At 43.6% G+C, this 16,284-nt stretch overlaps 2 protein-coding genes across 5 annotated transcripts in view; one reads left to right on the top strand and one right to left on the bottom strand.

The window, feature by feature from the left end:
• LOC129853065 (SWI/SNF-related matrix-associated actin-dependent regulator of chromatin subfamily A containing DEAD/H box 1A-like) overlaps positions 1-7,672 on the top strand; it is a 26,917-nt gene extending 19,245 nt beyond the window's left edge. For both annotated transcript variants that reach the window (XM_055918724.1, XM_055918725.1), the window contains 10 exons: positions 1,855-1,990; positions 2,219-2,350; positions 4,253-4,348; positions 4,636-4,753; positions 5,196-5,311; positions 5,499-5,687; positions 5,864-5,982; positions 6,207-6,389; positions 6,813-6,922; positions 7,112-7,672. In XM_055918724.1, the coding sequence (XP_055774699.1) occupies positions 1,855-1,990; positions 2,219-2,350; positions 4,253-4,348; positions 4,636-4,753; positions 5,196-5,311; positions 5,499-5,687; positions 5,864-5,982; positions 6,207-6,389; positions 6,813-6,922; positions 7,112-7,173 (1,261 nt within the window). In that variant the 3' untranslated portion in view covers positions 7,174-7,672. The remainder of the gene's footprint in view (positions 1-1,854; positions 1,991-2,218; positions 2,351-4,252; positions 4,349-4,635; positions 4,754-5,195; positions 5,312-5,498; positions 5,688-5,863; positions 5,983-6,206; positions 6,390-6,812; positions 6,923-7,111) is intronic.
• On the bottom strand, positions 7,669-16,284 carry LOC129853066 (hematopoietic prostaglandin D synthase-like). 3 transcript variants are annotated; one of them, XM_055918727.1, is made up of 5 exons: positions 16,008-16,280; positions 13,910-13,990; positions 12,811-12,920; positions 11,492-11,590; positions 7,669-8,104 (listed from the first exon to the last, which is right to left on the bottom strand). In XM_055918727.1, the coding sequence occupies exons 1-5, from the start codon at positions 16,144-16,146 to the stop codon at positions 7,940-7,942; spliced, it is 594 nt and encodes a 197-aa protein (XP_055774702.1). In that variant the 5' UTR covers positions 16,147-16,280; the 3' UTR covers positions 7,669-7,939. The 3 variants fall into 3 exon arrangements, with proteins under 3 accessions (XP_055774702.1, XP_055774701.1, XP_055774703.1); XM_055918726.1 differs by having other exon boundaries at positions 13,910-14,002; positions 16,008-16,279; XM_055918728.1 differs by having other exon boundaries at positions 7,939-8,057; positions 13,910-14,002; positions 16,008-16,284.

Here is a 16,284-nt window from a genome sequence, read left to right as displayed (position 1 = left end):
ATGGCCACACCGAAAGCTAAGTCGCTCAGCCAATCTGTCTTTCAACTCGTTGAAGTCGTCAAGGAACATACCCATCTCCCCTCAGTTCCCACACACGGCGAAATAATACTTTTCCTAGGCTTAGCCAGCGCACATTTGAATGGTACAACAAGTCCTGGTGCTCTGCCTCTGTCATTGAACAGCTGAATGAACTGACGATGGTTAAGTCCCCTTGACAAGTTTTACAACCACTTTGACATGATTTTCCAGCTTTAACACACTATATTACACAGGGCTTCCTGATTAATAATACAGTGAAGAAATATCAAATCCTCTGAGTTGGTGCTTTCTTCTTTTAGTTTGTCTTGTAATCTTTTTAGTAGGCCAATGTTTTTACCGGTTAGATTTGGTGATCCGTCTGACGTTTGTTCCACAGTAGATTCATTTTTTCCAAGCATTTTTTCCCTGTTAGCATGCTTCATTAAAGTTTCGATTGAGATTATATTCCTTAAAAACGGCAACTCTTTCTTGGCATAGACATACCGCCTTGTGTCCAATATTAGTAAAGTATTTTGCTGTCCATTCTTCTTTAAACACACGACATTCAGAGTCCACTTCTCATTTTCGCAGAACTAATTTTTCACGTCAAAAGTCGTCAAGCAATGAAGTGGTAATGATGACTTGAGTGCATTCTGAATCTGACTGTAGGCCCAAATACAGAGAGCGCTGCCAGGCTACAGCGCCATCTATTCATTGTTTATCATGGAATGAGTTATTTTAGGGCAAAAACGTAACTTAAATATAATAATTAATATTTAAATGTCTCACGGGACGGATTGAAGTGTCCGGCGAGCCGTACTTTGCCCCCCTCTTGGTCTAGGGCCAACTTCGCCCTACACCCTTAAAGTTGTGCAGGGGTGTTTTAATGGCCTAGGTGTCTGTCTGAACCAGAAATGCACTTTGTTATGCATGGATGAATGATATTAAAGAGCTTTACGTGCTGTGGCTGTCCCAAGTGGCACCCTCTTCCCTTCATAGTGCACATATTTTGACCAGAGCCCTATGAGCTGTGGTGAAAAGTAGTGCACTATAAAGGGAAGAGGTTGCTATTTGGGATGGTTCCATTGTACGAGTGCGACATTTGGAAAATGAAGGCACGTCTTGGTACGTCTTCTCCAATCTTGTTAGCTGACATTAAGCCTCCACACACGATGAGTCAATTCGATAAGTACCAGGAATTCACTGGAACTTATAGGCCCTGGCATCTTGACTTTGCTTAGTGTGCGCGTGGGTGCTAGGGGTGTTAATGTTTTGAGAGAATCGCTAACTGAAAGTTGTTTTTTACCCCGCTTTTTTCCCCACAAAATGTAAATGATAAAATGCCTAACGCAGCAATGCTGTACAGTTAGGAGGTATCCATCGTCCAAATAATTTGCCACAGATATAAAGTGCTCAGCATGCCATCGTTGTTAACAGTTGGGAAAGTGGCAGAGAATGGCAAGCAACCGCTGTGAAGTCCAATATGGCAGTACTTTGAGATGTTAAATGAGATGGTGGTGAAATGCTAACTTTGAGGTGGTACTGAGGGACAGTAATGGTAGTACAGGTTCAATGCCTAGCCATCTGAAAGGAATGCACCGTGACACCCAAACAGTTGCTGGCAGCAGCGCAGGCCCCCAACAACAAACATTACAAGACAGCTTCACACGAAAGCTGACAGTATCTGATGAATGTAAATAGAACGTCATTGCCCCCCCCCCCTAGTCGTCATAGGCATGCGCTTGCATGCCTGTAGCCCTTCCACTTTGATGTAGGCCCTACATAGGGAATGAACGTTCAACTATAGATGCTGATGTCTGTCATTCCTCTCTGCAGATACAGCCTGGCCATCGGCAACGACAGCGACCGCAGTCTCTTCCGCAAGCTCAAACTGAAGTACGCCGTGTTTGACGAGGGCCACATGCTGAAGAACATGAAGTCCCTCCGTTACCGCCACCTCATGGCCATCAATGTTAGTGTACCCAACACTGCCTGGTTCTGTCTGACTCTGTGTGTACCCAGGCTGAGCACCGGTTGCTCCTAACTCTGTGTTTACCTCTCCCTTCCTGTGTTTACTCTTCCCTCCCTCCCTGTGTTTCTCTCCCCCTGACTACCTGTCTCTGTGTCAACCAGGTACTGGTTGCTCCTCCCGCCCTGCGTCCCTCTGCCTCCCTGACTACGTGTCTCTGTGTGTCCCCAGGCTGAGCACCGGTTGCTCCTGACTGGCACCCCTCTGCAGAACAACCTGCTGGAGTTGATGTCGCTGCTCAACTTCATCATGCCCTCCATGTTCTCCAGCAGCACCACGCAGTTAGTCAAGATGTTCTCCATGGTAAGGTCAGGTTTAGGCTTGAAATATTTCTGTCACTTTCCCCAAATTCCCAGGGTTGGAAGATTTGAAGACAGTCGGAACGTTCTCGTAATCTGGAGGGAATAAGCAGGAAATCTAGCATCCTCCAACCACGATTTACAGACAAACTGGGAGTTACCGGAATTTTGCAACACTAGTCAGTCTGGCATTGCTTGGATAGAGCGGATGGGGATTTGAGATCATAACTGGGTTTCAAACCAAGCTTGTACCACTCAGACCAGGGCCTGTCTTCACAAAGCGTCTGATTAGGAGTGCTGATCTAGGACCAGTTTTGCCCCTTTTAAATCGTAACAACTAACCCTTGATCAGTGCTCCTACTCGGAGACATTATCATGCCAAGATGAAAACCCGCCAACTTCAGCTTTTTACCACCGTAACTTTATCTGAAAGGTACTTTTTATTTCCGCCAACTGAGGTAAATCATGATTGCGGTGTTATGTCTAAACGTCCCACCAACGCCTCAGTATAAAATGTCTCCTTTCATCTTACCGGCTTTGGCCCTCGTTAAATCATGAACATTCTTATCTGACATCAAACTCCTCAGTCACAATACATTTTAATGCATTTACTCTCTCCATTAAAATGGAGCTCTTTTGGTCCTTGAGCTGTTCATGCTTGTCACAGTAATGCTTTGCCTTTTTAACCATTTCATGTTTTTCTTCTCGACTTTTGACAGGTAAATATTTAAAAGGCCCCTATATTTAGCTTGAAAATGATGGGTAATATGCATGCGATTTTTGTAGTGTATCGGTCTTCAGCCAAAATAGCTGGTGGGGACTTTGAAAAGAGAGAGAGCGATGTTGTGATCACATTGGCTGGTGATGATACATTTACTTCAGTATTACACCTAATATTTATCCAAGGAATAATGTGCAATTATGCAAGCTGCTGCACTAGTCTTCTCCTGGAGCCATAAGCTATAGGTTACAGTATCTTGGACATTTATGTTGAGCATCTTTTACTTCGATTATTCCTATTTAGATATCTGTCTGCTGCTACTATTAAAAAAACAGTTAGCTGGGATGTTTTGCAGCAAGCTATCAATGTGCATGATACTGTATCTGACAAAGCAGAGTGATGGTAGGAAACAAAGATGAAACATTGATGGGAGAAAAACAACTTTTTCAAATGCTCCAACAGAGGTCATCCAGGTCAGATTTGACATGATTTAGAAACCTTACAATTTGCTGTTTTAAAATTGGAGCAGCAGGTAGCCTAGTGGTTAGAGCGTTGAGCCAGTAACCGAAAGGTTGCTAGATCGAGTCCCCGAGCTGACAAGGTAAAACCCTGTCGTTCTGCCCCTGAACAAGGCAGTTTAACCCACTGTTCCCAGTAGGCCGTCATTGTAAATAAGAATTTGTTCTTAACTGCTTAAAGGTACATTTTAAAGAAGGCACTTTTTTTTTGTTATGACAGGTTCCCATGACACTCAAGTTGATGGGGAAAAATATTATATTCCATTATTCTTACTATAAAATGTGTGTTGACTAATCAGCGGTACGTAAGTGTGTCGTAAATTTTGTTTGAACAAACTGTTTACTTAATTTGGTGCAGTCGTGTTTCCTCTAGACCAGGGTGTCCATGACTCGGTCCTTTTGTCTTATCTTTCTGAAGACCTGCCTAAAGGAATTCAGAATGTGTCTACAATGGATTTATTCAAATAGACGTACACCACTATTCCCACTCAGCATGTGGGGAGATATAAAAGGCTTAGAATGTGGGGGAGGGAATCATCCCCTTTCACAGGTAACATACCAACAATGCTGTCTAAATGAGGTATTTGTCTATACGGACCTTGGTCCCACTCCCCTCATGTTTAGTCAGGCTCGTACTGTAGGATGTGTTTATTTTGTTCTGTGGTAGAAATCCTATGAGGAGCAGAGTTGTTTCGAGAGGGACCGCATCACCCAGGCTAAACTCATCATGAAACCCTTCATCCTCAGGCGAGTCAAGAGTGAGGTAAGGACTCAGTGACTGGTTAAACTTAGAAATGTTGGATGTTTCACAATGTAAAATGTTAAAGATATCTGTATGGGGCGGCAGGTAGCCTAGTGGTTAGAGCGTTGGGCCAGTAACCGAAAGGTTGCTGGATCGAATCCCTGAGCTGACAAGGTAAAAATCTGTTGTTCTGCCCCTGAACAAGGCATGTAACTGGTAGGCTGTCATTGTAAATAATAATTTGTTCTTAACTGACTTGCCTAGTTAAATAAAGGTTCAATTTAAATGTGTCTGTGTGCGTGTCTCAGGTTCTTAAGCTGCTGCCAGCGAAGGAGGAGAAGTTGATATTCTGCCCAATGAGTGAGAAGCAGCAGCAGCTTTACCAGACCATGGTGGGCAAGTTCAAGAAGTCTGCCATCGGAGAGAGTACGTACTGCACTGAACTGTAGGGAGCTCTAGGAAGTTTCTCCTAGGTACAGATCTAGGATCAGTTTCCCCTCCCTATTCCTAACTCCAACCATTAGTGGGGAAAATGTCAAATTGACCCAAAGTCAGGATCTAGTGGCAGCTACTCCCTACTCTGTGTGTTACAGCAGTGCCTTGACAAATTGGTGCCTCGTAACTAGCACAGTGTGATGGCAGATGAGATAACGCGGTCGGCGTCTTACATCCTGTGTCCTCAATTTAACTAAACTGTTTCTCTCACTCACACACACACACACATGGGTACCGTTGTTGCCAAAGCAACGCAATTATAGTACAGTAAAGCAATTGAATAGATCAGTTACATTAATTTATACATTTAATTCCGTTCAATTCAATAAATCTTTCACCCGCCCACTCGCTCTCATTCTTTCCACGTGTGTAGAGAGAGAGCTGTGCAACGTGATGATGCAGCTGAGGAAGATGGCCAACCACCCTCTGCTGCACCGGCAGTACTACACCACAGAGAGACTGGAGGCCATGAGTGGCCTCATGCTCAAGGTTGTTGCTTCATTGGCCATTTTGTGTTTGTCTGTTCTGGTTTATTCAGTAAATAAGAGATAAAAGTCCCTCTCCTACGTAACCCTGTTGTTACCACCCTTACCTGTAAAATCTGCTCTCTCTGTTTATATTCATCTCCTGTCTCTTCTCTCTTTAATTGTTGTTTATGCCCCCCCCCCCCCCCTAGGAGCCGACCCATTTTGATGCGGACCCAGTGCTGATCCAAGAGGACATGGCTGTGATGTCTGACTTTGAGCTCCACACACTGTGCCAGAAGTACTCGTCCCTGAACAAATACCAGCTGGACAAAGACCTTGTACTGGACTCTGGGAAGTTTCACCTGCTCCAGACACTACTTGCCACGCTCAAGACCAAGGTAATGAGAGGAAGAGGGGGGAGGGAGGTGAGACGAGGAAGAGGGTAAGGGCTAAATGTCATGTTGTCTCCACATCACTGAATGCAGTCCTGATCTGTGCCTTGCTGTGCTCTAATAACAAAAATACATGAGATTTCTATAGCGCTTTTCAAAGACTTAAACGTGCGTCTTTGCAGGGAGACCGGGTAGTGCTCTTCAGTCAGTTCACCATAATGATGGACATCGTAGAGATTCTGCTCCAACACCTGGGCCACCGCTACATCCGACTGGACGGCTCCACGCCTATAGCAGACAGGTGAGCTTCAGTTGTGTTCAACTCAATGGCTTCCGTCCAACATTGTATGTAGTCTTTTGGCAGAGAGTGTAACTGGAGCCAAGGTAATTCATCACAAAAAGCTCTTTAACTGGCAGTGGCCAATATTCAGAGACCGATGTTAGTGTTGTAGTAGTGTATGTAGCGCCGGTACAGAAAAAGCAGAAAGCCATTGTTCTCTCCGGACCCACCTGTGTTTGGTGCAGGATCGTGCTGATTGACGACTACAACACGGACCCGGAAATCTTTGTGTTCATGCTGTCGACGCATGCGGGCGGCCTGGGTATCAACCTGACCTCGGCCAACGTGGTCATCATGCATGACATCGACTACAACCCTTACAACGACAAACAGGCTGAGGACCGTTGCCACAGACTAGGGCAGACCAGGTGAGAGACACGAACCGGAGCCTGGGTCAGGTGAGACAGACAGAAATGGGGGCAGACCAGGTGAGAGACACGAGCTGGGGGCCTGGGTCAGGTGAGACAGACAGAAATGGGGGCAGACCAGGTGAGAGACACGAGCTGGGGGCCTGGGTCAGGTGAGACAGACAGAAATGGGGGCAGACCAGGTGAGACAGACCCCTACTGACCCTAACCACATAATGCGGACAGACGGACGGAGAGGGCTGGGCTACATTATGGGGTTAGGGTCAGTAGTGAGAGATGGCTTGCTTCGAGACAAGTCTCAAGAAGTAGTGACGATAAGAGTTACCATATGGTCACACAAAAACCTGGCAAGTTATGAGACAATACTACAATACTCTTGTGATGAATGACTGGTGGTCAATGACTGTCCATGTCCTCCTACAGGACAGTCCAGGTGATCAAGCTGATCCATAAGGACACCATAGAGGGCTCCATGCTGCAGCTGGGTCAGAAGAAACTCAAACTGGAGCAGGACATGACTGCTGCCGAAGAGGGTAACGACCTAGCACACATTGACACACTCACTCGACACACTCACTCCCACACACTCACTCCCACACACTCGACACACTCACTCGACCCGGAAGTCCATAGTGTACATGGTCTCTTTTCTTTATGTAATAAATCAGTATCACATGTTGAGAAATGGAATCATCACTTAATCGTTTTGTGTCCGTACCCAGGTGACGAGGGCACCATACCCGAGGACATGGCCTCTCTGCTCAAAGCATCACTGGGCCTGTGAGGATCTGGGATCCAGCCTGGAGCATCACACCCCAGGTGCCACCGATTGACTGAAACTTGCCACGGATACTTGAATCCTCCTCCTGGAACTTTGTGGGTCTCCCTGCTCACACTATACCCATGAGACATATGACGGAGTCACAGCTGTGCACTTCCAACAGTCTGGAATAGAGATGATATGAATGTCTTGAATGGGTTGTTTGCCCCTGTTGACAGTGGCGTTGAGGCCATTGGCCACTCTGCAGAACTAGGGGTGTATTCATTAGGAACCAAACGAAAGCAAAAGGGCCAAAACGGGGAAGGACTAACCTGAACTTGTCCATTTAAGAAATGCTTGTTTTTGTTGCAAAATATTTTGCTATGGTTGTAGTGTAAAACCCATGTCGTAGTGTAAAACCCATTGTCAAAGCTGTTACTTGGCTGTTTGTATTTTTTTTGTATGTCCCTGTTGCGACATCAACAGGGTTTGTCGAAACATTAAATAAAGATTTTAATATTTATTTTTCTTTTGTTTCAATGGTTTATTTTAAAAGTACATTTGCCATCTTCATTTTGTCATGTCTGACTATACTTCTACAGTAATGTGCCTCACATCAGTACTTTCTGCATACACATTCCTCATTGCAGGGTAAGTTGTGGTTTGTGTTCAGTAAGCACGGAAATGCAAACACATTTGAAACTGAAACATTTAAATGAGAATTAATGGACCAATTCTAAGCTTCAGAACATTTTATCCTGCTTTGTCCCTACTGAACTGGGCCCAGGTTTTAGAATTCTGTTGTAGGTCTGCTCTGGATCCACTTAGCGATGTTCGGGATGGCCTCCACCCGTTCAGTCAAGCCACACAGGGCAGGATGGTGATCAGCAAAGCCCGGTCTCAGCACACTGAAGGTAGTGAAGCACACATGGCAGTAGAGATCAGCCCAGGTCTCCTGAACCAAACAGAATAAGGTATGTCAGACTATGGTTTCCACATTGAGCGAGGCAGTTGGAGAAACTGACATGGCTTGGTCCTAGATCTGTGTGCTATCCTGTCAACTCAAACAGGACAATTGGCAGGTTTCCATTGACCCAGGTTCTATAAAAGCAATGTCGCAACAAAAAAACTTGTGACTGCAGATATGAGACATTTTCTAAAGATCTACATTTTTATCTGTTTGACAGGTGGATTCTTTTATTTCGTCAATATATGGAAACGGATTTTCAAATTATTGCTGAATACATTTGAAGGTATGCGAGGTAATCCCGTAACTAAACTCCACACCAATAAATGCAACATGTAAAGTGTTGGTCCCATGTTTCATGAGCTGAAATGCATCCTAAAAATTTTCCAGATACACAAAATGCTTATTCTCAAATTTTGTGCACATTTGTTGACATCCCTGTTTAGTATTTCTCCTTTGCCAAGATAATCCATCCACCTGACAGGTGTGGCATATCAAGAAGCTGAGTTAACAGCATCAATACACAGGTGCACCTTGTGCTGGGGGCGATAAAAGGCACAGTTTAGTCACAACACAATGCCACAGTTGGTCAAGTTTTGCAGGAGCATGTAATTCCCTGTCTTAGGTCAGTTAGGATCACCACTTTATTTTAAGAATGTGAAATGTCAGAATAATAGCAGAGATTTATTTCAGCTTTTATTTCTTTCATCACATTCCCAGTGGGTCAGAAGTTTACAAATACTCAGTATTTGGTAGCATTGCCTTTAAATGGTTTAACTTGGGTCAAATGTTTCAGGTAGCCTTCCACAAGCTTCCCACAATAAGTTGGGTGAATTTAGGCCCATTCCTCCTGACAGCGCTGGTGTAACTGAGTCAGGTTTGTAGGCCTCCTTGCTCCCACACGCTTTTTCCAGTTATGCCCACAAATGTTCTATGGGATTGAGGTCAGGGCTTCGTGATGGCCACTCCAATACCTTGACTTTGTTGTCCTTAAGCCATTTTGCCACAACTTTGGAAGTATGCTTGGGGTCATTGTCCATTTGGAAGACCCATTTTTGATCAAGCTTTAACTTCCTGACTGATGTCTTGAGATGTTGCTTCAATATATCCACATCATTTCCATCCTCATGATGCCATCTATTTTGTGAAGTGCACCAGTCCCCCTGCAGCAAAGCACCCCCACAACACGATGCTGCCACCCCCGTGCTTCACGGTTGGGATGGTGCTCTTTGGCTTGCAAGCCTCCCTCTTTTTCCTCCAAACATGACGATGGTCATTATTATTTCAACAAGGAACACAGACTGAGACCAAGGTCTCTTTTACAGCTGGGCCCTGCGTATACATGTTTACACATACGTACATTATGGCCAAACAGTTCTATTTTTAGCGCCTCCCGGGTGGCGCAGTGGTCTAAGGCACTGCATCGCAGTGCTAGCTGTGCCACCAGAGATTCTGGGTTCGAGCCCAGGCTCTGTCGCAGCCAGCTGCGACCGGGAGGCCCATGGGGCGGCGCACATTTGGCCCAGCGTTGTCCGGGTTAGGGAAGTAGGCAGGGATATCCTTGTCTCCTCGCGCACTAGCGACTCCTGTGGCGGGCCGGGTGCAGTGCACGCTGACCAGGTCACCAGGTATACGGTGTTTCCTCTGACACATTGGTGCGGCTGACTTTCAGGTTGGATGTGCATTGTGTCAAGAAGCAGTGCGGTTGGGTTGTGTCCTGCCATGCGTCCTGCATGGCTCTCGACCTTCGCCTCTCCCGAGTCCGTACGGGAGTTGCAGCGAGGAGACAAGACTAACTACTACCAATTGGATACCACTAAATTGGGGAGAAAAAAAGGGGCTAAAATAAAAAATAAATAAATAAATTTTTTAAGTTATATTTTTGTTTCATCAGACCATTGGACATTTCTCCAAAAAGTACGATCTTTGTCCTCATGTGCAGTTGCAAACCCTAGTCTGGCTTTTTTATGCTGGTTTTGGAGCAGTAGCTTCTTCCTTGCTGAGTGGCCTTTCAGATTATGTAGATATAGGACTCATTTTACTGTGGATATAAATACTTTTGTACCTGTTTCCTCCAGCATCTTCACAAGGTCCTTTGCTGCTGTTCTGGGATTGATTTTCACTTTTCGCACAAAAGTACGTTCATCTCTAGGAGACAGAACGTGTCTCCTTCCTGGGCGGTATGACGGCTGCGTGGTCCCATGGTGTTTATACTTGCGTACTGTTTGTACAGATGAACGTGGGTACCTTCAGGCATTTGGAAATTGCTCCCAAGGATAAACCAGACTTGTGGAGGTCTACAATTGTTTTTGAGGTCTTGGCTGATTTCTTTTGATTTTCTCCTGATGTCAAGCAAAGAGGCACTGAGTTTGAAGGTAGGCCTTGAAATACATCCACAGGTACACCTCCAATTGACTCAAATGATGTCAATTAGCCAATCAGAAGTTTCTAAAGCCATGATATAATTTTCTGTAATTTTCCAAGCTGTTTAAAGGCACAGTCAACTTAGTGTATGTAAACTTCTAACCAACTGGAATTGTGATACAGTGAAATAATCTGTCTGAACAATTGTTGGTAAAATTACTTGTCATGCACAAAGTAGATGTCCTAACCGACTTGCCAAAACTATACTTTAACAAGAAATTTGTGGAGTGGTTGAAAAACAAGTTTTAATGACTCCAACCTAGGTGTATGTAAACTTTCGACTTCAACTCTCTCTCTCTCGATAGATATATCATAACAGACACATCTTAACATCCACTGTTGAGTATAAAGTACCAGTCAAAAGTCTGGACACTTACTCATTCCAGGTTATTTGTATTTTTTTTTACATTTCAAAGTTCTTGACATTTTTTGGATTGACTGACCTTCATGTCTTAAAGTAATGATGGGCTGTTGTTTCTCTTTGCTTATTTTAGCTGTTCTTGCCAAGAGTGTGCAAAGCTGTCATCATGGCAAAGGGTGGCTACTTTGAAGAATGTCAAATATATTTAGATTTATTTAATGCTTTTTTTTTTGTTTACTACATGATTCCATGAGTGTTTTTCATAGTGTTGATGTCATCACTATTATTCTACAATGTAGACAATAGTAAAATAAATAAAAACCCTTGAATGAGTAGGTGTGTCCAAACTTTAGGAGGACAGGTTCATTGTAATGGCTGGAATGGAGTCTATGGAACGGTACCAAACATCCAACACATGGGAATAACTATTCCATTGATGCCGTTACAATGAGCCCGTCATCCTATAGCTCCTCACACTATTTAGATGTCTCATGAGTCATGTTAACAAACTGATGTCATTGGCCAAAATTATGGGACTGAATTACAGTGGAGAGCCCCCCCCCCCCCCCCCCTCCCTCCTTTCAACTTACCGAATCACCCACTAACCACTCCCTGTCTCCCAGATGACACTGGAGATGGTCCAGTAACTTGGGGGCGTGGCTTTGGAAAAGCAGGTCAATCTTCTGTGTCTGCAGAACAAAGCAGGGTTCTCACTCAGATGAGCACTGTGAATCGTGCAGAGGCTGCGCCCCACTGTGGTTTCAACTCAAGTCAATATTAATGACTTAACTTCTTGGGATGGGTTTCCCTGACAAAAACAACGTCTGTCCTGGAAAAAAGCAAATGGAGATTCTCCATTGAGAATGCTATTTATTCGAGGAGTGGTCGTAAGTGTAGAGTGTCCTAGACACAGATTATGTTATGAATGATTGTCAAGGCATTGTCAAACACTTCATGAACACACCTCTGGTCCAATCCTAAATGGACCACTAGACCCTATGCACTTCTTGAGATCTGGGAGAATTAGCTAATAGCTCTACCTTGCCCTCTGATAAGCTAGCACTAGATGGAGGTAAAAGGCACATGACAGCCCGCTTGGAGTTTGCCAAAAGGCACCTAAAGGACTCTCAGACCATGAGAAACAAGATTCTCCGGTCTGATGAAACCAAGATTGAACTCTTTGGCCTGAATGCCAAGAGTCACATCTGAAGGAAACCTGGCACCATCCCTACGGTGAAGCATGGTGGTGGCAGCATCATGCTGTGGGGATGTTTTTTAGCTGCAGGGACTGGGAGACTAGTCAGGATTAAGGGAAAGATGAACGGAGCAAAGTACAGAGAGATCCTTGATGAAAACCTCCTCCAGAGCGCTCAGGACCTCAGACTGCGGCGAAGGTTCACCTTCCAACAGGACAACAACCCTAAGCACACAGCCAAGACAATGCAGGAGTGGCTTCGGGACAAGTCTCAATGTCCTTGAATGGCCCAGTCAGAGCCTGGACTTGAACCCGATCTAACATCTCTGGAGAGACTTGAAAATAGCTGTGTAGCGATGCTCCCCATCCAACCTGACAGAGCTTGAGAGGATCTGCAGAGAAGTTTGTAGAAACTCCCCAAATACAGGTGTGCCGGCTGTAATAGCTGCCAAAGGTGCTTCAACAAAGTACTGAGTAAAGGGTCTGAATAGTTATGTAAGTGTGATATTTCTAGTTTTATCAATTTGAAAAAATGTATACAAACCAGTTTTTTCTTTGTCATTATGGGGTATTGTGTGTAAGGGAAAAAACGATTTAATCAATTTTAGAATAAGGCTGTAACGTAACAAAATGTGGAAAAGGTCACAGGGTCTGAATACTTTCCGAATGCACTGTAAGTGTCCATTTGGGATTGGGTGTCTGTGCCTTTCTTACTTTGATCTGTGGGTTGTCCTCTCTCCATGGGATTAAGAGGGTGAAGTCGTTGAGGGTGTCTACCAGAGCGTCTGCCTGGGCCTCGGCTAGTCTGCTGTTACCCACAAGCCCTGGGGAAAAAATAGTTGCCCCAGGAAGGGAGTGAACACAGTTGTTACTAAAGCACAGTGGCTACCGAGTTCCCAAGCGTTTTATGTTCCTCTCTTGCCTTTTAATTTAATTAAATGCAAGAGGAGAACAGAATGCTCTGGAATATCCTCTTCTTCTTGCTACTTGACCTGTTTCACCATAACAAGCTTATTAAATATATTGTTAAAAGATCCAGTGCAGTTTCCTATGTTGTGTATATATATATATATTTCCACACTATGAGGCTGCAATAATACTGTGAAAATTAATGATAATGCCCTTTTAGTGTAAGAGCTGTTTGAAAAGACTGCCTGACATTTCAGCCTGTTTTGGGGGTATGGAGTTTTGGCCTGCCTGGAGACATCCCCAGGTGGTAAATTATTTAATAGACCAATAGTAAAGAGTTCCAAACCTCTCTGCCGATAACAGCTAGTTTCCCCTCCCCACTCAGACCAGTTCAAGCTAAATTATTGCTTGAGAAATTGCTCTTGCTAAGAAGCTATTTTTCTTTTTTACAATTTTGATTGAAAACAATCGCAGTAAGGTACTCGATTGTTAACCAGAAATTATTTGATATTGAGATAAAAATGTGCAGTAGGGGGCCTTTAAGATCTGAGCTGTGCATGTTGGGGAATACTAGTCATTACTAGCATACAGTAGTTGGCTACCGTTCAAATATAGGATTATAATATAAGACACATCTCCGTCACTATGGAGGACCGAGCCTTCTGCTCCCCTTGCCCCTGGCCATCTGAGAGTCACTGCATCAATCTGAACTTTTAAAAACAGGCCATGAAACACATTTCTACAGACTTTCTTATAGTCCTAATCCGTTTAGCACCTAGCCTATTATTGTTATTTCCTGTCTTGATTCAAAATGTTTTTATTATATTTTTGCCTATGTAGAGCTTTGAGAACACTAATGAAAAGCACTTTACAATTTAAATGTATTAGTCTATATTATTATTACCTGCTTCCTTTGCCAGGAACCGTGCAATGGCCAGACTCTGGGTCAGAGGGAGTCCATTCACCTCCAACACTGGGAGCTTTCCTAATGGAAAGGCTGAGAGAGTGTTAATGAGTATGCTCTTGTTCATCAACACTTCTAACCAGAAGATAGAAAATATCAGTGTTGCGTTTGAGACCACCTAAAGTGAGACCGATTCAAGACCGGGGCAAATCGAATCGGAGTCAAAACCAAGACCGTGAGGGGGGCAAGGGGATCGAGACCGAGTCAAGACCAGAAGAATGTGTGTCCAATTCAAGACCATGATTGTAATGTTGTCAAATTGCCACCATAAGAGGTAAAAATGTCCAGTATTTCTGTGTTCATATTTCAAAAGAACATATGGATTCTTTATGCATTCAGAATGGTGAAAAAAGTGCATGCTGGGGACAAATAGAGTGTCACTTTACAAATGCCCACTGACCCAAACAGGTCTATAATAGATAAAAAGACCAGACATGTTACAACTTCCCCCTTAGTAATAGTGAGTGTGCAACTTTCAAACTATTTCCCAAGTGCAGTAATGCTATGAGTAAAGTAAGTCCGGGTTTCAATAGGCGATGAGATATTGTGTCATAAAACCCTTACAAAAAAAGATTGCAGTTTTGAAACTGGAGTAGACTGTGGTATTTTGGACGCAGTAATTGCAGAATTACTGCAGTTGATCTGAAGCTTTACTGCATTCTAATTGCAGTTACACTGCAATTACTGCAGTACAAATACATTATTTTGGACTCAGTATTTGCCACATACTGCAGTTTTACTGCAATCTTTTTTCGTAATTTAATGTAAGGGGTGAGGATATTTTAACTGACTAACGGTTTTAATGTACTGGCTGAATGGGAGCTGATAATTAGTTTTTTTACTGGGCATGTCTCTGGAAGAAATTAGGAGTCTTCAGTATCTAGGTTTCCATCCAATTGACGACATATTTTCATGCGAATATCCTAAAATCAGCATAAAGAAAATATGCACATTTTCCCTCCAGTGGTGTGTTTCCACCAAACTGATTTCTACCGAATACAAATCTAAAGTTCAATGTGTTTCCATCGCATTTTCAACTCTACGGATAGTTCTGTCCCCCCAAAAAGGTTGCGTTAAATACCAAATATGCCGACTCTGGTCTATGCACATGCGCTCTAGCCAACAGCTCGCAGATACAGTGCAGGTAGGGTAGTCGACATGATGAGATTATGGATAAGAGCGAGAATATTTGTATTTGTCAAACGGCAGTCAAGCATCGACCATCATGTCACCAGAATAAGACCCTCGATATTTATTGGAAAGCAGCATCAAGGTCATAGCGTGCACTTTCAACACCCTGTCAAATTCATCATAATGTACTTCATCTGTAGCCTAATAAACTGCATCGTTTCCGGAGTCGTAAATTAGTGGTACGACCACACACCATATATTGTTTGCTTCGATATGATGGTTATTATATCATTATTTGCGCAAAAAAAGCGTTCCCAAAGCTATTTCTCGCATATTACATTGTACTAACACAAAAAAGATCCCACCATGTCTAATGAACAAATTATCCGTAGGAAAATTATAAAATTGTACCGAAACTTCCTGTTTCCATCACTGCTGTCTTGATTTTTTTATATATATATACGATATGACTTCACTCTCATGAAAACTGGATGGGAACGTACTGACCGAGTAAAAATGTATCCGACAACGAGATTGAGACCGAGTCTCACTGGTCACAGACGTCAGTTCAACGTTTAGTTTTGATGTACATTTGGTTGAGTTGTAATCTAACGTGAATTCAACAAATATTTCACCATGCTATTGCATTTAAGTTAAAAGTTGGGTGAAAATACTAAATTCCCTGACGTTGGTGACATTTCCACGTTGATTCAAACTTTCCCCCCGAGTTGGTACCTACAACACTGGAAATGGAGGCCAGACCAGGGTAAATAGGGGTTGGGATCATCAAGTCCAAACAGTCGCATACCGATTTATTCTTATAGCCCCTCTATTAGCTCATAACTGCTCAGTAGTTAATTGTCTGTCAATGTTGTTGAAGTGGTCTGGTTACTAAAACATTACTCACTCTTCTTAATCGATGGCCAGTCTCTCCACTCTACCCGCCGATCCTCGAAGGCTATTCCAGCATAGGCAAAGATATACCGAGGCAGCTCTGCTCTACCTCGCATGTTGAAATAGGTGAGCTTGTAGGATGGCATTGTCATTGCTCCTGCTGAGTTGGAATGCAATTTGAAAGGTTATCCAGTGCAATTTTGAGTGAGGATAAGTGAACCACCCCTGAACTGAGACCTGGTGACCCATATGTGTATGAATAAGGCGACTTCGAAAAAAACGACTCGTTT

Source organism: Salvelinus fontinalis, chromosome 4 (assembly GCF_029448725.1).
Source record: "Salvelinus fontinalis isolate EN_2023a chromosome 4, ASM2944872v1, whole genome shotgun sequence".
In the NCBI taxonomy this organism is placed as follows: Eukaryota; Metazoa; Chordata; class Actinopteri; order Salmoniformes; family Salmonidae; genus Salvelinus; species Salvelinus fontinalis.
Note: the sequence above shows the minus strand (reverse complement) of the source record. Positions and strands in the feature narration are given on the sequence as shown.